This window comes from Pempheris klunzingeri, chromosome 4 (genome assembly GCF_042242105.1).
Source record: "Pempheris klunzingeri isolate RE-2024b chromosome 4, fPemKlu1.hap1, whole genome shotgun sequence".
NCBI lineage: Eukaryota > Metazoa > Chordata > Actinopteri > Acropomatiformes > Pempheridae > Pempheris > Pempheris klunzingeri.
The window spans coordinates 3,916,604-3,939,173 of NC_092015.1; the positions used below are offsets into that span (position 1 = coordinate 3,916,604).

The 22,570-nt window shown below is 41.8% G+C and overlaps 1 protein-coding gene across 1 annotated transcript in view; it reads right to left on the reverse strand.

Moving 5' to 3' along the window:
- The window catches only part of prx (periaxin), a 34,848-nt gene extending 17,139 nt beyond the window's left edge, over positions 1–17,709 (reverse strand). Inside the window, exons 1-5 of the mRNA XM_070828612.1 lie at positions 17,470–17,709; positions 6,287–6,342; positions 4,613–4,720; positions 1,905–2,030; positions 1,088–1,247 (exon numbers count right to left, since the gene is read on the reverse strand). Of these exons, the coding sequence (XP_070684713.1) occupies positions 1,088–1,247; positions 1,905–1,934 (190 nt within the window). The 5' untranslated portion in view covers positions 1,935–2,030; positions 4,613–4,720; positions 6,287–6,342; positions 17,470–17,709. The remainder of the gene's footprint in view (positions 1–1,087; positions 1,248–1,904; positions 2,031–4,612; positions 4,721–6,286; positions 6,343–17,469) is intronic.
- Between the last annotated feature and the right edge of the window lie 4,861 nt (positions 17,710–22,570).

Here is a 22,570-nt window from a genome sequence, read left to right on the forward strand (position 1 = left end):
TTTCTGGAAGTAATAGCAACTAGAGGAGTGCGCCAGGCTTTGAGAATAATTTTACATAGTGGCCAAACCATGTAATTACAATATCGTGGGCCCAAAGACTTTTTTCTCTGTACACTTAAATTGTGAAAGAGATGACTGGAAATCAGAGTTTTTTGAAAGTCACAACTAGAATTTGATCCATTCAGTCTGATAACATTTGGAAAGTCTAGACGAGTCACACAATTAAATAATTGTATTCCCATTCACTATAGCGGAGGGCAATGTGGAAGATCTAGTACTTTTATGACCGGGGAGTTTAACTTTTTTGACTTCATGTGCCGCTGAGCACCTTCCTTGGAATGAACAGAGCCCGTCTCCAACGCTGTAGTTCTCTTTAAACCTCCATGGGGCAAAAGGATAAAGTGCCATTGACTAGTGACCCAATGAAACGCATCATTACCTCGAATAAAGTTACAGTTTTCCCTGAGTTTTAGAATTGTTGGAAACATTTAAAATAATGTAAGTACACAACTCAACAAAATACACAGCATAGGTCTAGTCATTTTGTAATGCAGAAATTATACATATTATACCTTTAAACGTTGTTTTAATGGTAGTTTTCTGCTCTGCAGATCAGGCTAACAGATAGTTGGCATGTTTCCATGCACTGCACTTTCACTGCTCTCCAGTGGAGGAACACTATGTAAATTCATGGCAAATACAAGCTGTTAATCAGTGGGATTGTTATTATCAAGATATCTTATTATTGATAAAAACTGTGAAAGTCACTATCACCCACCTCTGTCTGTATCTAAGATCATTTTCTGTTGAACAGCTTTGTGGTTGTAGATGTATAAAAACATTTTTTATTACTAATAATTCTATGTGTATTACCAATTTTCTCCTATTCTAATGAATATAATTCATTCTTATGGTTGAAAATGGTGCTGGATTTCCAACAATACTACATTGATGACCAAAGTATCAGCACTGGCTCACAAACCCAGGACAAACACTCACAGAGTTTGCAGTGGTACATGTTTTCATTTTATTCATTTTGGAGCACTGAGCATGTTTCCCTAAATAAATCAGATGTGACCGCAGGTACCTTCCTGTAGACTGAGATGTTTGGCAGCTGGTGAGTCTTTGAGGACGTCTTTAACAAATATCCCTCGCTGTCCTCCACCGGTCACACTGTAGCCGCTGGCTCCAGCCTCCGCCTCCGTCTCCACCACGATTTCCATGGACTTAGAGGCTTCCTCCCCGCTCTAAAACACACATAGGTCGTATTACTCCATCATCAAATCAACTGTAATTGTTAAAGTAATTGTTTTTGTGGTTGCTGAAGACCATAAAATACAAATCGTTACCTATTTACACCATTTGGGGCCACCAGTATGCAAAGTTGCATTCTGCAGCTTTACTGAATGCATCACATAAGAAACTGAATGTTCCTCTGTCTCACTGTCTTCTTTTCTTTTCTCTTTCTTTTTCCTGAGTAGATTAAAAATTGCTTTCATGCACTTTGGGCTTCACCACTGTTTCATATCTTGTTTGACTTGCTCGAGTGAGTGCAGAATTTATTGTGCAGTTATTTGTCGCTTCACACTCACACTTCTCTATCCACTTTATCCATTAAGCTGTCATGGAGGAAAGGTCACTGCAATGTTGGATCACAGAAACTTTTCCAGTGGACGACCAAAGGAAATAACTTGCAGATGACTCATAAAAGAAAAGAAAATCTTGAACTTTATCAACCGCTCAAGTGAGTTTGTGTGCATCATCATTTGTCTGCTTCAGCATTAATAATTTACGTAGTTTTCCGGAGGGTAAACTATGATCTCCAGTCGCTGATAAACCACAAAACTGATAAGTGTTTCAGCTTGAAAAGTCACATTAGCAGCGTTAATGAGACCCCTGATTACCGTCTGTTCGTCTGTGGGCTCTGAGTCCATCTCTGGTTGGGCCAGTTGGCAGGTCGACTCTCTCAGATGACTTCTCTTCTGACTCAACACCTGCTTCAGCTCTGCATGGAGCTTCTCCTTCTGCACCTGTAGAGAATACATGAGGGGGTGAGATGGTCTAATGCAGGGAGATGTCCTGATCCCAAAGCAACAGCAACAAATCAACCACACCATGGTTGAAGATGTGGCGGTAAAATGGTGTTGCAAATAATTATTTGGCTTTATTGCTTTAACCAAGACTCTGTTGCTATCACTGCATTATTTTCACTACTGGTGAATTTTAGAGGGTCACAATTATTAAGATAATGATGGTGAAAATGGTTTTGCTAATGATAACTTGCTGTTGTTGCTGTTATAAATATTTTTATTATTACCCTTTTTAATTTGATTAACAATTATCAGTCAGGTTTAAAATATATATTTAGTATTTAGTATTATTCATCTTTAAAAGTGTGTCAGTCTGACATTGTTACAGATGTTAGATTAACTTTCCATCAATTCATTTTCCTTTAAAACTGACAATATTCATTAAGTTAATGCTTTTCTCACTGTTTCCCATTAATTTGAAAATTATACACAAGAGAATTTTAATTGTGAAAAGTGAATTTACAATAAAAAAAACATCTATTCAGAGATTTTTTAAATGAAAATATTTAAATTCAATGAAAATATTTTATTGTATTAAATTGTTTATGATATTTAATCATGGCACGAATGCAAAAAGTTATAATACTCTAATCTGTAAACAATAGTATCACACTATGACGATGATGGTGTATTGTATATAAACAGGAAATGTGCATATTTATAGTCGTTACAGATCCCTTGTAGCTACGCTGATGTTTCTGTTTGAAACCAGCAGGCGTCACTGTCTCGTGACAAGCAGCAGTTTTGTTTCACAAAAACTCTTAAAATGCTAACGTGCTACTTTTTGGTCCATGAATGTGGGTCAGAGTGTTTACAGAGTCCCTGACACCTGCAGCTGGTTTTAGATCTGACACATTCAGATGTTTTTTGTTGTCGACTTTGCGTCCAGCGACTGGCTTTCACCTGCTGCGGCATGAAAAGGCCATGACTAGCATCTGTGCTGAGCTGTGAGAAATGAAAGGTTGTTTATGTGGTGGACAATGACCTCAGCAGATCGGGCTGGACCATTGTGATCCAGTTTGTATGGGCCTGGTGGCTGCTGGGGTCACGAGCTCTGTCACAATGCTGCTTTACCCTTTCCAAATTTGTCTGATGAATACTGCAGTTCATAAACATTTTGACATATTCTTAATGCGCTGGAGCTTTGAGGGTCCTGAGGTGAATGTCAGAAGGACTCTCCTCTGTCCAGTTAAGGTAAGTCACAATGGCACCGTTCACCTGGAGCATCCAGGTAAACCAGACTGACCTGTGAATAAAGCTGATCATTTTCAACATTTTAACAGACATGACTGCAGTAAAAAAAAAAAAAAAAAGTAGCTTTTGTTGGTTTGAATGCCAGAATTAAAGGAACAGTTCACCATTTTAGAAAATATGGACATCTGCTTTCTTGACAAGTGTGAGATAAGAGACTGATACTTTCATATTTTTATGTTTGATATGAAGCTACAAGCAGCAGCCGGTTAGCTTAGCTTAGCATGAAGACCGGGAACAGGGGGAAACTAGCCAGCCTCTCTTTTCTTAGAGGTAACAAAAGTGTCACCCACCAACATGTCGTGTGTAAAAGTGACATGTTTTGGCTTTCAGTCGATGAGCGGAGCCTCCATGTATTTACTGTTCCCAGCCAAGAAGTGGTGCCATGCCATTGTTCTGATGGCCAATTACTCTGAAAATCAACAAATAGTCAGAAAAATCTCCCATTGGACCAAATCTCCGTTTGTCTGTCAGCCTGTTATCTAACGCCACAGAGATTTAACCACCAGCAACAACCATACAGCCGCGTAGGCTTAATTCGCAGCCTACATCTAACTATTCGGGTGACGTTGACACACACCAACTGAGGTAAAGCTCTCATGATTTTACTCTGACAATGAAAATTTGTCTGTGAGAGTAAAATCAAATAAATTGTTGTTTCACATAAGACCAGCAAAGCCTATTAAAGGGTAATTCAGCACCTTGGACAGAGCTGGCAGTCACTGAACCAACACCTGCAGGGATTGTGTATATTTTTGGAGTAAAGGGCATGTAATGGCCCCCAAAAAGCTGAGCGAAGATAAGTTAAGATAAGCTAAACAGTTGCTGTCTCTCTCTCTGCTAGAAAATGTGTATTTATCAAAATATTCCTCTAAGGGAGAACAGTTTTGTTTATCACTTGACCACATTGTTCTGTGTGTTCATCCACATCAACACAACCATGTAAGTCTTCCTCTGGGACTTGAACATGCAACAGGCACAGCAATGCTTTGAGCTAAATACTAATGTCACAGTGTAAATGTTCACTCTGGTTTAGAACATGCCCACATTTACTAATTAGCACTAAAAACGACGTGCACTTGTTCCCTGATGAGAATATGCTTAATTTTAAAGGTATGTGGCCATAAAGTATTGGACAAACTGAAATATTGACCTGATGGTTGTATGTATGTATAAATGAGTTCCCTCCTGTGGGCAGTGTTTTAATGCAGGTAGATTTATGACTTATTACGATGTGTGTGTGTGTGTGTGTGTGTGTGTGTGTGTCTCACCACTCTCTCTGGGCTCTCCTGTTCGTCTGTGGAGCCGCTGTGGTGAGGGTTGCGTTGTGGGGCGGAGGGGGATCTGTTAGAGGGGGGCGACCGCCTCTTGTCTTTTACCTGCCAACACAATAAGTGTGAAGTCACTTAGAAATATTCATGAAGCAGCTGTTTCCTGTGTGGTTTTACCCTTTAACTCAACTAACAAGATTATTTGTGCCCTCAAAGCAGCTTTGTACTGCAACTCCTGAGAGAACGAACACGGGGAGTGTGATGTGAATTTTCTCAATTTATTTCACCAACCACTGACATTTTCGGCTCCAGTGAAACTACTCAGCAGAAGAAAACTGGTTGTCCTAGGAAGCTCCAGGCTGCTAGGTGTGAATATATGTTACAGTGTGCACATGGGGCTCAGTCGGCTTCCTCTGCAGGGACTGAAAAGGAAATAGAAGCTGTGGGTTTGTTGTACTCTCAGGTACTCTGTATGCTGACCACGCGCTGCTGATGCCAATACACTTAACTTGGGGAGGCAGTCATGAAAAACCCACAAAATAAAACTGGAAACAATTACTGACATTAAGACTTCAGTCGGAGAACAGAGAGGCTGACAAAGACAACAAGGCTGTCGTCTCTGAGGAAGCTAAACTCATCATCATTGTCTGCAGATGATTGACAGTGTGGACTAAATGTATTTATCTTCCTGTCTTGCTTCATGATACAGTTCTCCAGAGGTTTTCCAGAGAGACGTGCAAGGAAAGCTGAAGATAGATCATCCAGAACCTTTACAATTGATATAACCATGTGTTTTTATTTGAACTGTGTGTGCTTTACTCGGATTGACCTTGGATTGATATAGTTGGACCGAATCAAGCTGAGCTACCTCTTACCTCTCTGGAGGAAACATGCCTCCCATATCTCCTTCCTCTGCCTGCTTCAGAAACTCTCACACAGTTAAACTTGTAAAAACATCCTGTTTTACTTCACCTGTTGTCAGGCTGCTGTGACCTCTGACACTGACCAAAACCAGCTCCAAAACCAAACTCCTAATAACTATTGCTATAAATATCAAGCTTTGTTTGTAATAAAGTTATTAATGAAGATTATTGTTTGCCAACTCTTCCTCTGTTTGATCCTTTCTTACATACAGCTACTGTATAGAAACACACTTACTGTAATGCTTGTATGTCATGCAAACACACATTTGCACACACACACACACACACACACAAGAATGATGTAGTACCCTGTATATGAGGTTAAGTACGCAATCAAAGTCTCTTTACAAAGACCAGTAAGTGTAATAATGCTCTACATTTTGAACACATTAGCAGCAGCTAGCAGTAACATCTGTCGACACTCATTTCAGTCATCAAACCACAATCACATAAAAGAATCGCTCCACTGAGTTAAAGTGCCGGCTGCATGTTCAGAGCTGAAGTGCAGCGTGTTATTACTGTGTGTGGGACAGATGGTGTTTTTAAATGGGATAGAGAACAAAGAAATAAAACATGAACCAGGTCTGTCTCGCTGAATACCGATGTAGACTGTTGCTGGAGTTTACCGTGCTGATCATCTTGTCGTTATTCCATCTTTTAAGGCCTCAAATTTTTGACAGTTCACCTGCTCACTGAAGAATAACAAAAGTGGTTGGTTCATGCATGGAGGAGGAGGCCTGTGTTTACTTACGGCTGGATCTCTGGTCTGGCTGAAAACATGGCTGTCCTCTTGGTCTCTGTCAGAGTCTGAAACGACAAAAAACAACTTTAGTTACTCTTGTTTTTGAAGTAACTTGGTGCTAATCTAGTTCCACTGAGAGAAAACTGCAACGAAGTGAATTCATTCTTAGGTTCTCCATCTTATTACATCAATCCTTTTCCTGAATGAACTGAATCTAACCGACTGTCTTATTCACACAAAATCAGTTAAACTAACAGCTGCTCAGTAACCTCAATGTGCTTTAAACAAGACAAAAATGGAGTACAAAGGAATAATTAACTGTGCTACAAACTTTATCCCCTGATGGGTTGAATGTACAAGAGACTTTGTTTCCGCAAGGCACACAGGATAACTTCACTGATTAGTTTAATCTGTTCTTCTTTAGCATTGAACATGTGTGATCTTTGTGATTAATTTATGAAACTTTAGGAATTAACGTTCGTCATCTGGTCAAAGTGATTGATATACTTCCAAAGCTGATCATAAGAAAAATGGTGGACGTTGTCCTCTTCTGCTGTAGGGTTGTTATGAAATGGCACCATCAGACCACCAACACACGTAATGTTTGAATATTAGAAATGAACCAGGGAGGATCAGCATCCGCTTCACCACTGACACACGTCTCTGAATTTCTCTTCCTAAAAGTAAAAGCTTCTGTACATTTAGTTTCAGTGGACATTTAATACTTAGGGCAGGATGACAGCAGTCATTACTGACATGCCATCAAAACAGGGCTGTATCGTATATCAGTCAATTAGCTCCAGCAGCACTCTGCTCAAGCATGAAGCCTTCATGTCAGGGGTGTGTGCGTGTGGAGTTTAAATGTCTGCTGTAGTGACATGGCCGTCAGTCAGAAGCTTCTGGGACGGCGGTCTTGAGATTCTTTCCGTTCTCCTGGTCATACCTCTGCACCGGCTACTGAGCTCAAACCACCCAAACACATTTAGGAAACCAGTGTAACAGCAGTGCATTGTTCTAATAAGTGAAAAGCATTTGATGCAATAAATACAGATACAGTAAGGGTTTAAGTCCAGCTGTACATTGTGTTGCGCAGGAAATAGGACGTGCTCTGAAAAAGGAAAAAGAAGAGGCAGAAGAAGCACAAAGAGCAGGACTGGTATATATAGAGCAGATATTTGAGCCTTGAGAGCAGAAACCAAGTCAAACAGCAGCAGCATGAACCAGTCCACCATGTCTTGAACTAAATCTGAGTCAGCTGACTGAAGTGATGCCAGGAGCCAAATAGTGAACCGTTTCACTTAAAGAGAGCCGGCAAAGCAAAGCAGCTGCAAAGATGTGCCAGTTAAATCTAACAGAAGTCACAGTTACACGATGAGATGCTTGTTCTTTTGTTCCCAATGCAGTAAAGAGGGCGAGGGGTTTTAAAAAGGGAGGTTAAATTGCACAACAATAGCTTTATAACTATGTCAGTGGGCAGTTACATAAAACATCCGTCAAGCAGGTTAAATGTTGTAATGAACGGTCCACATTGAAGTCTGAAGTGAAAAGGATAAATGATCACGAAACATCTGAAAATGATTGTTGTCTTGACATTAGATGGACATTAGTGTGACTGCACAGTCACCTGTTCATCAGATGATGTCTGGGGATGAATGGCATCCATGCAGTTCACACACACACACACACACACACACACACACACACACACACAAGCAATGACAGTCATCACATGAGCAAGTCGGTAATATTTGTGTTGTACAATAACGTTGACGCACCAAAGTAAAGTTATTTCTAGGCAGTTATTTCATGACTTCTATTATACACACCTCATAAAAAAATACTGGGGTCCTTGAAGACCTCGGCTGTGTGTACGGCCATGAAGAGGACTAGACAGGACTAGACTGGATTCCATGGCTAGCTTCCTGACGCAGACACTCGTAACTGTTTCAAAGCACATTTGATATTCATCGACCGAGAGCTGATGTGAGCTATAAAAGTAAAAATTATGCCACCAGCAACCAATGATGCTGAGCTTTCATATCACCAACTATAAAACAGTTGGTTAACTCACATTAGCTGGTAGAATATTTAGGTTTTGGTGTCTTCAAGATGGCAGAACTCCTCTGTTGCATGAAACTATGATGTAGTGAAGTCTAACGAACAACCTTGACCGTAAATCTCAGGCCTCACTCTGTAGGAATCCTCAAGCATGTTTAAGACTTCATTATTCAAAGAGGTCATTGATTTAACTGAAGAGTTTGCTGAATGTGTGCGAGCTCTTCTTGTAGTCACTTTACCGTCAGCAGCATGTCTCTGCTAGTTCAAGAGTCATGACTTTCTGTCAGTGTCAATCTCATTCCTCACAGTCCTGCCTTCATGTGACCACTTTTTTAACTGCCTTAGCTTAGCTATGTGTGTGTGTGTGTGTGTGTGTGTATGTGTGCATGGGAGAAAGCCCATCTGCGTGTTTGAATTTATGCGTGTGTGTTTGGTCGTGCAGAATGTCAGCGTGGGTGTCGTGCCTGTTTGGGTGGGTTGGAGGTATCTGGTAACCGGCAGGTCACAGGAACACATAACTGGCATTCACTGCTGCTCGGCCTTCAGTGTATCCGTCACAGAGGAGCAGGCACACATTAAAAGTTTTGGAAAGATAGACCCTTCATACATGAAGTGATCCGCTCTTACTGTAAGTGATGAGAAGGGAGATATTAAAACCATCCCTGAGCCTCTGGCAGATCACCGACTGCTGCTCCTGCAGCCATAATGAGATGTGATAATACTAAAGACTGAGGGTCCCGTGTTGAGACTATAATCATTATTTTATTCTGTGAAGGTCTGATGTTATTGTAAATGTAAAACATCCTATGCAGCAGATTCAGAACTATGTTTTTACTCAACATTTCATTTTGAAATAAAAAAAATTACAAATTGTTTAGATTGATGCTGCTTGTTATTGCAGGTTATTTTGACACTAAATCTTACATAGCTATACATAGATGTTTTGTTTGGCTAGCAAATTCAGTTTTGGTCCCACACTCGTCAAACAGAGACGTGAAACAGAGATCCAGGCTTTCTAGCTATTATTTTGGGCTGCGTGACTGACATTGTACCAGCAGGTGCGGCCACGACGCTGCTGCACTAGTCAGGGTACAAATGAACGGCCGTCACTGCTGCGCTTCATTAACATACTGCAGACACAACAGTGACGCTAATGTACAGGAGAACGCTGTCATTTGCTTTCTACAAAAATGAATCCTGTTAGTTATCGGAGTGGTAGTTTCCAGTTACAAACGCAACGCAATGTTTCAGTGAAGATATGTGATTAACGGCTACAGTTAATCTTATAGAGGTTTGCACCTGTCAGCAGCTCTGAACTGCGGCTCTGTGTGACAGACGGACTGCAGCAGGTGGAGGAGGTGGCACTCCCTGGATGGAGCAGAGGAATGGAGGGATGGCAGAGGAGGACGAGGAGGAGGTGAAGATTTGAAATGCCTCACAGCCCAGTCTTATTATAGATCAGACTCACACATCTGCAGGCCTCCACACGCCTGGTGACTGCCCCGCTCAGCATGGGCCCTCAGCCCTCTGTGCATGTAGGATGTGTAGGTTCAGAGCAGTGAAGTGGGAGCACCAGAATCTGAAATTCATAAACAACTGCGGCTTGTAACCTGCTAGAGGGGAGGGGCTGCTGCTGTAACTTCACACTGTATTACATTCGGTACTTAGATTTAAAGTTCGGTTTGTTTCAGTACAATCTGTATGAAATGTCTTCTTCAATTATGTCCACATTGTAACACCTGCTATAACCCTTGGTGGGACATATGGAGAGGGAATGAAACTGCAGGTTTGATCAAACTGTAAAGGATAACTCTGGTGTTTTGTTTTTACATATTATGGGTTCAAAATGACTGGTAGGTACTAAAGGTTTTGGAACTGGTCCAGTCGAATGCCTCAGCTGGCAGCTGTGAACAGGCTACAATGGCTCTAATGAAATCTTTTGGGGCAAAGGATTTGCGCCGGATCAAATTACGCCCACTTGCCGCTGACATGCTCAGATTGTTGTCTGACAACATTATGGAGAATAATCCTACAGAGAGAGACCTGAAACATCCTTCTTGTTTAACCAGAAACAGCCGTTATATCGCTCTCTTCAAAGCCACCAGACTCCATTGACAAAAACAGTCATTTTAGATGCTGGCCCATCACGGCCTTGTGTTATTGTGTGTGTACAAATATTGTGTTGGATCTAAAGCACTGATGGAGGCACTGGTAGTCTGATGGGTTTGAAGAAAGCAATAAAACAGTTGTTTCTTGTTAAACAAAGTGTCTTACAGGTCTATCTCTGTAGGGATCCTACCTGTAATGTTGTCAGACACTTTGAACAATTATCTGAGCTTATCTAAGGATGAAGGATTGCTTTGCAGCCACTGTCACACATTCACTGCCGCCCATTCATGGCTGGCAGCTGAGGTCTATTGTGCCAATTCAAAACCGTTTTGCACCTACTAGTCATTTCAAACCTAAACTATGCAACAATAGGGTCAAGGTTTAAAAATACCAGACCTACTATTTGAAAAACTGGACCTACAGCTTTATTTGAAAGAGTAGATAATTATATTCTAGTCCCAGAACAGTACTTAACACTGTGACCATGTGCCTGGTGAGAAGGGCACAAACTGACCGAACTGTTGAACCCCTCAGAGTTCATGGAAAAACGTCCACGGGAGTTTGTGAAAAGCAGATTTAATTTCAAATGAAACATAAATGAAAGAATGACAAGCCAACAGGTGCTCTCCTAGGTTGTTGGTATTGTTGCAGTGGCACAGATCGACATAAAAGATGCATTCGCTCACACATCCAGGCTGCGTGTTTACATTCTGACAGTCACATCCACAGACTGTGCCAGCAGCACCGATGAACACGCCGAATCCCCAAAATCTGATCAAAGTGCTTTGTACCGTGCACCAAAGTAACAGCTGCGTCAAAATAACAGAAGCCACGAACAAATATCCAGGAGGCTGAATCAAACAAAAGCACAAGCAAGTGAACGCATGTTTGCTTCCTGTCTGGAAAGCTTCACGGCCCTAGACTATTTTTAAATAAATTAAACATCACATCAGTTTCTAGAGATTCTGCTCATACATTTAAAACAATAATGGCCTCTCCAATCAGTACAAAAAGTTTAAATTCCTAAGAATGTACTGGGTAAGAGGCAGAGCATCCTGCTAATATGATCCAACGCAGCTATTATGCAGCTTAAGACTCTCAGTTCCTGCAGCCTGACTCTCACGATGGGCTCTGAATTTGAAGATTAGAGAACAATCCAGCGAGCTAAAGAGCTTGTCGGTGCTGTCAGCCGCTCTGCTGTTTGTCTAACAGGAGCTGGATTAAGTTGTCTTGGGTAGACTTGATAATGCAGTTTGTTAGTGAGGTTGTCGAGTGGAAAAGAAAGCTTGAGCACCGTTTGACAGCATCTCTCAACTTCAGTCTGTGCAAAAGGCTTAGTCCCAACAAAATGAGTAATGGCTTTGCTTTCTGTCACTTTTACAGGTCATCATTCAGAGTTTGGGTTTTTTTTTTTTGCATGAACGTGTGCTGGAAGAAAGAATGTGAGCATTATATCAGTAATTGCTGATCACTGCTACCAGTAACTCCCTCTGTTTTAAGAAGCTTTATAAAGAGTCTCAGCTCATTGTTTAGCTGTCTGGTCCACAACCTTTCTCTTTTGCTCCACTCTCAGTGGTCTCATAGCCGTTTTTGGCTGCTGTTTTCTGAGATGAAACCCCAAGAACCCACTGTAAACAACAGTAGTCAGCAGCAAACAGCAGACTGACACAGTTAGAGACGAGCTGATGAACATTGTGGAGTATTTAGCAGCTAAAGGGGCAGTTTGATCCAACTTAAAAGGTGATGATACATCACATGTTGCCCCCAAGTGGTACAAAAAGAATCCATTATTGTCGGTTTAAGGTCTGATAAGGTTTTAGGAGCTAAGGGTGTTTGGCTGAGGTTCAGAAAAGAAAGAAACCAGTGTTGCTGGCTGGAAGTGGAACATGGATGGAAATGAAACAAGCGCTGTCATTTTGACGTCCATCCCAATCAGACCAGAACATCAATAACAGATGATTCTCCAATGCTTTTAAAACCATAGCTGTCTCCGATATGTCTGCACATAGCAACTAGGGCATGCTTAAGGTCTGGCAATTACTAAAACACTTGGTTGAGGAAAATCTAAGGTTTGTTGTTACAATTGATAAAAAGGAAAATATCAGTTGAAAGTCTGTGATTGGCTGCAAACTCCAATCTCGAGCATGAAAGTCCATCCACCATCCTGACTGTTACACCCTCACTTTCTGCCTTACTAATGCGCATGGCATTATAGACTTAATTCCTATGGACACTAACCTCTTTGTTTGCAAGGTCACACTCTTCATACACACAATCATCTGCCCTGTTATTGTGGCAATGTATCTACAGTCTGCTGCTTTGTCATCAATCAATAACTTGTCAGGAAATCCTAACCATAGTTCAGTCTGACAGTGAGAACCAATGTCCTTTTTTCTGATGAGGACAGCCTCTTTCATCTGTCAGGGAATGTGATGGTGTGATGTGAGCTCAACAGATTTTGTTGTCCTGCTCTGACTTACAGCAGCAGCCTTATGAAACTGACCCTGCAGCACTAATCCTGCTCAGAGGCTGCTCTGAGCTTATTAGAGATGGACAAGTTAATTATGTTATAGTTGGCTCAGTAGCGGCAGGACTCGAGCGTCAGGTGTCGTCCTAAAGAAAACAACCACCCATCTGCCCTTTAAAAAGCTGATAACATTTCTTTGACAACACACATCGCAGCAGTGATGCAGCGCACAAGAGACAGCTGAGGATGTGAGGTTGTGATTTATTTGTGGACTGTGGTATTATCAGCGGAGGCCAGATATCGACAAAAATAGGTTTTCTCCTCACGTACTTGCATAAGAGAACGAACACAGAGGAAATACCGCAACTCTTTTTCACAAAGAGGCAGCCTGCATGCACAACACAAACCTCAGTGGATCTAATTTTAGGACAATCACAAGACCAGAGGAGGGAAACTGTTTCTATTCCCGACACCAGACTGACTGCAAATACTTCATCATACAAAAATCAGAATCAGCTTATCTAGTTTCCTGGTAGAGCAGGGACACATGCACAGCAATATATACAAATATTTGCACTTTTCCAGAACTGTAAACTATTAAAACCATTTTTATAATTATGCACATTCATTCACATGCACGGAAGAACACACATACGGAGACTGAGATCAATGAGGAAAGATCAATTTGATTGGCTTGTCTGGAAAAACAGCATGGCAACGATCTTTAAAGAGCTTCATCCAGCAGTCAGATACGACAAATATGATGGTGTAAGAATATGTGAATGAGGGGAAGTCATGGGGCAGTGTTGGGACAAGTTTCAGACTCTTCTTCTCTTTCAACTGATTTTCTCTAATTTCTCACAGAGAAAATCATGTCATCGCCACAACGTCACCATGGCAACCTCTTTGACTCCCACATGAATTAATACCAGCGTACAATAAGCATGAAACCCACTGGACAAAGATAGATGACAGTTAAAGGGTCTTTTCCACCAAAAATTACAAAAGTAATTTCCTTTCAGTAACCACTCAGATAGCTGGGATATCATTTACTGAAGTTCTGATTCTGCCTCCATAATAAAAGTGAAAAGAATTTCACCTCTAGCAGTTTTTACGAGGGACGTTTATGAGCAACTGCAGAACTGCACACACTGAACTGTACACAGTGCGGTCTGCATATCATCCAAACTAACATGGTGTTTCTGGAAAGAAAGTCCACTGGTTTCATCTTACAGATAAATCCAGTTTACTTATCGTGAGGAGGACAAGTCAGCCTGTCAGGACATTTTTAATGGAAAGCCGGCATTAAACACTTTCTTTGAAATATGAGGGTGTTTCCCAGAGGGGCTGATCAAAAGATGCTATTGGAAAATGTAGTTTTTGGAGCTGGACCCGCAAAGACTAAAGACTAAAAAAATCCGGATACCTTGACCACTGCTGCCTTAGTTTTGCTCCTCCTGTTTTAATCTTCATGGAAGTACAGAACTGAATCACTGGAGCACCCCTTTAAATGTCATTTTCTACGCTGACGGCATCACAAACACCTTCGACAGGCTTTGATGTGGATATGAGCATCTGACACGACTGACATTTAATCGTTTTATCATACAGTAATGGTTCTCTTTGGGATGGTCGAAACTAGAGTTTACTGTAGCATTGTGTCATTCTTAGGAAGAAAATATGATAGAAGACAGAGTAAAAAAAGTCTGTTCATCACTTCTTAAACAGCCAATCGTTGAAGAGCTAATTCTGTGTTTCCACTGTGGGAACTTTCCCTGAGAACTAGGAACCTTTGGAGGGACTGAGCATGTTTCCACCACAGATCAGGGTTAGACAGCTTCTCTGAAACACTTCCCAGTCACTCCTCATCTCAGATGTTTTAGAAAAGGTCTTAAACAGCTTCTCTTGAAGGAGTGCAGTACTATATCAATGAGATATGATAAAAGTGTATGAAAGTTATTGTCCTTCCCATCTCTTTCTTTCTTTCTTTCTTTGAAAATTGTATTTTATTCTCTCTTTTCTGTTCTTTTTAAAAGCCCTCAGGTTTTTTTTTTATCCCCCTGTTGTGCATTCCTTTTTAATCGTCCTTTTCTTCTCTTTTGCTTTATTTTATTATATAAACAAATGAAAATGCCAGGAACTAAACACTGTAATAACTGAATGGACAGTGTGTGTTTTCCCCCTTCAGGAGCAGAGGGATGAGAAAGCCTGTGGAGCTACAACAGAGCACTGACGCTGCCAGAGCTTTGACAGCCTCTGAGGCCATGCGAGCTGAACATTTAGGAAGCTCTGCCGCTGTGCAGCACTTTAGATAAAAGCATCCACAAAACAGCATAATGTCCAATCCTTCAAGATGAGAGAGATAGCCATTTGGCCATTTGAGGCATCAGATGGACAAAACAAGACACACCCGCTGGCGTCCAGACAGGAAATGCCTCCACATAAACAGGAAACAGATAGATACACTTATCACATGGGGAGAAACACCCTTGGCTCTGGTCCGTCGAGGATAAAAATTTGCCACAGACTATGAACTGTGTTTCTCAGGTTTGGGAATAGTATCCAAAAACATTACATGTTCATGTGCCCTCGATTCATTTGCTTACATGAGTCTTCCTTCCTGAAAACTCCTCTTGCCCCTCTGTGTACACTGAGGGAAGTTCACCCTCAAACGTACGTCAAGCAGTGTTTCCTCATGAGGTCTCCCTCCCAAACTGCCCAATCAACTCTTGACCCTACTTCCTGGTCTAAAATTAGCCCCACCCACAACTTCAACCACCACCACCCAAAATCTGTCGCCAGGAAACTGCTATCATCATTAATCATTTCATTTTTTGCCGTCATTTGCTTTGGTCCCTCACTTCTACAAATCTTCCAGAGCAACATCCCGCTTCAAAATAACAGGGATTTCTTACAGCGTCCACAATAACAAAATACCAAAAGGTTTTGACACCCTATTTTATTTGTAGCATCAGACTCAGGCCTGTGATCCCTGGAACAGTCTGTACCAACAGAATTAGTGTTTAGTTACTGGCCTCCATTTAAACATGTCCAGCTGGAGTAAAGATGAATTTGACAGCTTCCAAACTATTACTATGATGCAGGGACATCAACAACTTAAATTATCATATGGAAGAAGACATTAAAGCATAATGTAAAATCTCAAAAGCTTCCAAAAACAAAATACTAAAACCAAACATTACAAGGTTACAAATAACAATCTTAATCCAGGATGGCAGCACCGACTGCCCTCAGAGTTGCCTTAGAAGAGTTTCACAGTATTTAGTAGTACTGTTTCCTTCTGTGCTGATGCTGTCTTGTTGTACCCAACAATGCAAATCATTTCCTTTCATATCAAATTTAGTACTTTCACATAAGTGCAAGATGCCTGACCAAGTCTGCTTTTTGATACAGATGGTCTCTCAACAGGTGGAAGGTAAAGTCAATGAAGCATCACCAGAAATGAGTCCAAACCAGCCCACCTGCCAGCAGCTAAATACAAGAATAAAAAATCAACAATGCCTTTTTGCTGCAAAACAAAATCTGTCTTTAAGATAAGTTTGGTATCAAATCAAGAAGTTTGTTGTGATGTCAGCACCAATATTGACTGCCCAAGAACTACCCAGTGCATGCATTATGTAACCCAGTGCCACACATGTGTTGGTGCTCCTCCATCACGGGGCGGGTGTGTTTTGGCTTCAGCAGCCTCTGAACTCACTTTGGGCCAACACACATACCAGGCTGGTGGGCGAGCTCTGCGGTGGAGCTGGAATGGGGGGCAAACAGATCCTATGACCATCACACTGCAGCTGTCGCTGGTGTGTAACATAAAGACAGGGGCCACCAGCAGCTCGGTCAGCTCAGCTCCATTTAAACCTTTTTTTGACAGAAACACTCTATCATTGTGATAAATGAGAGTTCAGGTGCTGTTTTTCTAAATGTTTTGGTACTCTTGGTGTCCGGTGCTGAAGGCCTCACCCATCTGGCACTCCTTTAAGTTTAAATAACTGCTACAAATAATTTTCAAGTGTTATTTGACTCCGGTCCTATTACAAAACACTCTTATACACTTGGAGTTGTAGTGACATGCCATACTGCAAATAGTTACCATAAACCTCACTGAATAGCCAAGTGTTTGTAACCAGCAACTGGCAGGAATAAACACAAGCGGCAGCTGTCTTACTAAAAGTGTCTTTGCATTTAAACAGCGTGCTATTGTTATGCAGTCTGAAGTCAGCAATGTGGAGTCTGCGGGCTGCTACATAAACTATTCTGCATAACTCTCAGCAGCTCCTGAGCAGACAAATGTTCAGGCAATAATTCAGATAATAAAACAAGTTCTCAGGCTGATTTAAAACTAAGTTAAAAGCATGGCTGCTAAAGATGCATTAATATCGCTGCTACACCAGAGATTGAGCTATGAGTCCTCTTCAACTCTGATGTTTAACACCTGCTTTCCTCTCTGCACAGAGCAACACCGGAGAGCCCTCTACTATCAGCCTGACTGCACTGTGTCATCAGCACAGAGACTTTGTTAAACCACATCCATCCCGCCTACCTTAATTCTCAGCCCCAGTGTGCCTCCTCCAGCGACTCAAAGGTGACAGACCTCCACCTGCAGCAGCACGGCTTAAATAATCTCAGCCTCTCTCTTTTCTTATCTTCCTCCTTCTCTCTAACATTCACTTCCTGCCTGTCCTCAGCTGCTCTCCTTCACTTGTTGCGGTGGTGGGTATATTTCTGTATCTTTTCGCCCTCTCTCTGTCTAAAACCTTTGCCCCTTGCCCACCAGCCAGCCTGTTGCTCCCCTCACTGAAACCTCAGGCCTGGCCCGGGCCCATGGCATCTCTAGGAGCGACGCATCCAGTTGCCTGATTGGCTGCAGGGCAGAGAGATGCCCCCATATTAGGGCAGCAAGAGGTGGGGCTGCGATAAACGAGGGAGGAGAAGAAGATAACAAAGTTTGTGACATAGTAAAGTGTTTGTCTGAGCAGTGAGACGACTGACTGTCTCTTAAAATTCCTGCAGCATGTCTCCACACTAAAACCTGCAAACTTGTCACACTCCATAAAAAAAAAACCCATTTTATCTGTATCAAAAGGAGAGCTGTGAGCTGTGCAAGCAGGTAATGTAATGTAATGTAGCTTTTAAAATCCGAACCTGGTGAAGTGCTAAAATTAATTGGTGCATTGATTTTAAACGATCTGAGGCCAGATCTTTTTCTTCTTCTGCAGGAGATCAGCACAATTATCAGGAAAGTAACTATAAGTACTCCTTTCCCGGGTTTCAAGGGGGAATTTAAAATGATAGCAATTTAAAGCGTTGTATAAATAGACTTGGCTACATCAGCAATATTTAGTTAATGATATATCCTTTGTAAAATGTAGACCAGAGGCTGTAAAATAAAGGCTCAGAGGTCAGTCTTTCCACTTTGGATAATGCTCCTCCTCATCTATCATCCAACTGTATACTGCTGAGTTTGCATGAAGCGCCGGAGTGATTGATCTGCCATTAAGTTCTAATCACTTAATATGTAAGTTGACCAATGGGACAGTTTCCAAAAATGTGATGTACTCTGTTCATGGTGATGAAAAAACTAGCTGGTGAATACTTAGTTTAGATCCCGGCTGAGCCATCCAACTTAAAACCAAAATAAATCTGAATACATGGTCTGTAAATTTCTGGACAAACTTTCCAACTTCCCAACAAGTGATGTTGTTGGGGAGTTATTTTTATCCCAAATGGCTGAAAATAGGAGCAGCAGGCCTTGGATCTCATTTTAGAGAAAGAGTGATGCTTCCTTTCAGGGGAGCAGCTGCTGTTTGAGCTGAATGGTGTGTGTGTGTGTGTGTGTGTGTGTGTGTGTGTGTGTGTGTGTGTATCTGCTTGTCTCTGTGTACTCCTGTCTGCATTTCTGCACGTTATGTGCTGCTGTCAGTATATGTGAATGTCTATGTTTGTTTCCCTTCCTGTATGTACGGATGTTTTGGAGTGAACCAACTGAGAAGTAAATATGAGAAGGTTCAGATGTGCCAGACAGTGAGTCAAAGTCCTGGAAAGTGACCGTGGATTATGAGAAACGGACCACTGGACGGACACACGTCCCCCCCCACACTGAAAGAGATACAAACTACATGCATGTTGTCTTCATTTAGTGTGTTTTTAGTCGTTTTATGTCTCTTTGCAGTCATATTTGTAGTTGTTTTGTGTGTCTTTGAATTGATTTTGTGTCTCTTTGTGGTTGTTTTGTGTATCATTGTAGTCATTTTGCCTGCCTTACTTGATGCCTGTTTAATTTCTCTTCATCTATATCGTCTAACATCATCATATGTGCAGAGCAAACTCAGTGAGCTGGGGTGAGGATCAATGGCTTGAAAGGTGCTAAACTCATATACTGTATCCATATAAAGCATCTGCCACCCAGAGAAAATGTTCAAGGTGGCACTAATGTGAACACAGCAAGACTGACACAATTTTAAGCTCAGCGAGGTGAAGTGAAGTGGAGAAACATTCACTCCGGTGAAGTAATCCTGCTGGATAAAAGGAGTTTAACTGACACTGGACAGTAAATCCCAAACACTGCGTCAAACACAGTTACCTACAGATGTCTCTAAATAATTGATAAGCAGGAAAAATGTCTATAATATATTTATGAAGACTATCACTGACTAAAGTTAAATTTGCCAATAAAGATGGTGGTGGTGCTGCAAGTTAATCCTCAGAGCAAAATAATTAATATATCTGAAGAACAGCTGAGAGGACAGACGATGAAAGTAGACAATGAAAAAATGTAACAAATTAATTTAAAAAAAATCATTGATTGATGATCTGAGTATGAAAACAATCACCAAATGCTGCCATTTCAATAAAAATGATGGTGCATGTAGAAAAATATGAACTACAGCAACAAATTATGACTTTTCAACTAATTTCTAACACGCATGTTTGACCACTGCAGCACCTGCACACCAACAACACACCTGTTCAGGTGTTTTCCCTTATTTCAGCTCTTCTCTGGACTGTGGATGTGGACAAACTACACTCGACTGACATCTCCTTCGTTACCCTCATTCTAATTAGGTCATAACATCATCAATTCCCATCATCATACTGTAACTCCACCAAACTACAACCTGCGCAGAGCTCTGACAAGCCAAAATATGTGAGTCCACCTGAACTAGTGTATAGATCCTTTAAGAATCAATGCACACCCCCAGGCTTTATAAATCACATTCATGCTCCTGCCATCGAACCCATAACCCCCCCATGGGCCCAGTAAAGCACCGTCCAGCCTTGTATCCAGCCCACAGATGAGCGATGGATGTGTCTCTTGCCAGCGGCCCGTGCAGAGATGGGGTGGCGGTGGTGGTGGTGGTGGTGGTGGTGGTGGTGGTGGGGGGATGCTGTCAGCACAGATCAGGCAGCCAGCACTGTGTCAGCTAACATGGTTATTGTTGCACTCCAGCTCCCACACAAAGCCAGGATTTAGATTCAGGGGAGGCCTGGGATCCTGAAACAAGGGCTGGGCCGGACAGGGGAGGGATGGAGGGCGAGGGAGATATAGAGAGGGTGACGGAGATATAGAGAGAGAGAGGGGAAGATGTGTGTGTGTGCATGCACTGTTGTGGGAACTCATTTCTTTTGGTGATTTTCAAGTTTCCACTTCAACTAAATGGTAACATGCTTAAAATCAAGGCTTCTTTTCAAACACACATTCTCCATCTGACAGTATGTGATTTAACACAAGAGGATCAGGAAACGATGTGTTGTTTTTTTTTTTGTGAGGGGTGGGAGTGAGGATGATCACGAGAGACAGACAGAGAAGAGCTAAAGGGGGACTGAGGGTGAGTGGAGGGGTGAGGGAGGGGTGCGGTGTGTTGACGGGCAGCTCGGTTGGCATGGGGCGCGATGTCCCACCAGACTACAGCTATGCCCTCGTCAGCGCTTAAATGGGCCAGGAAACTGGAGCAGGCTGTGTGTGTGTGTGTGTGTGTGTGTGTGTGTGTTACAGTGAAAACACATGCCTGCCTGGTCTGACAGTAAGAGCCTGAGAGGGGGAGGATATAGCTGCTGTTTCTCCAGAGGTTATTATCTTCCATTTGTGCCCACAGTAGCTACAGAAAATACTTGTTTCTGATTGGCTGGAAGGTGCCTCTTACAAATTATATATCATGACACTCTAAAGTGATTTGGTTAATGGCTTGACCGCCGCTATAGTGAGTCAAAACACCTTCAAAGCTTTTAAGGAAAATGTTTGACATTTGAGTACAAGATTTGCTTGTAATTCAAGTTTTTCACCTGTTAGCAGGTGAGACACTAATCCAAGTTGCTTTGTCTCCATTTCAGATAAAAGAGTAAGACATTTTATGCGATCTGCATGTCAGGACAAGGGTCATTGTCAGTATGGGCAATGTAAAAAAAACTACTACATATGTCACAACCCAATGCTGCACGTCATTTTCAGGATTACCACGTCAGTAGGTCACACAGGTGAAATCCTGGTCCCAACCTGACGGCGCCATCACACTGTCAGTGTCACCTTGAAGAAATAAACAGCGTTCTACTATGTTGTTCACACAAAATGCAGTAAATGAAATAAGAGAGCTAGAGGGAGACGTTCAAATCCTCACCTCCTTTCTCACCTCTGCAAAGTTATCTAACCAATCAGCACACACACACACACACACACACACTAACAGGAGGGAAATGCCTCGTTTGTCAGCTGCTCACATAAACTAAACTGAAAACAGTTTTCAGTGACACAATGCTCACTTCCTCCCTCGGCTTCGACTTGACCTGCTGCCGAACGACCTTTCCCTGTGCTGACCTGACCTCTGGCTATTAATAGAGACGAATGTGAGGAGTTCATTTTGCCAAATGCCACAGTTAACATGTATATCCTTTCCAGACACGTGCGGTTCAACGTACCACTTAGATAAGATATGAATGTGGTGCTTTAACTGCACGGCTTGAGAACATTTGTAGCTTTGTCTTGTTTCAAGCCTCAAGTGTCAGGAGGAACATTTTCCAGTCGAGAGGAGGCGAATCAAGAAATTAAGTTTGAACATTTCTAATTAAACAGCAGTTATCGCTGTCAAAGGAAAAGCTGGATCATCAAATATGGTTGAATGTGCTGTTAAGAGTCTTCAGCTCCTCAGTAAAAATCATCCATCCATCCATCCAAGGAGCTGCCCAGGACTAAGCTCCCTCTGGATGTACGAGCTCCTCACCTTGTCGCTAACACTGAGCCCACACAGCCACTTATATCCACAGTCTTTAGACTTTACCCAAAGCTCATGAGCCCATAAGTGAGGGTCATTTTCACAAAACAACCTCAGACAAACTGAGTTTTGCCAACTGTAGGTGTTCAACAGCAGACAACTCAGCAACCAGCTGATGAGGGAAATCCAAAAACTTAAACACCAGACATCCGAGTTAAAGAAAACAAACATTAAATGAATAGAAACATGACATATGAGATGCTCTTGTTGGTGTCCAGCCATGTTAATAAGCAGGAAGTAACAACTATTTCATTCTTTTCTTTAAGTACAGTTTTCAGGTATCTGTTATTTACTTGAGTGTTTCTTTTTCTGACGAACTTTTACTTTTACTCCCCACGTTTTAACTTAACATATAAAATATCTTTACTTTTGACCCTT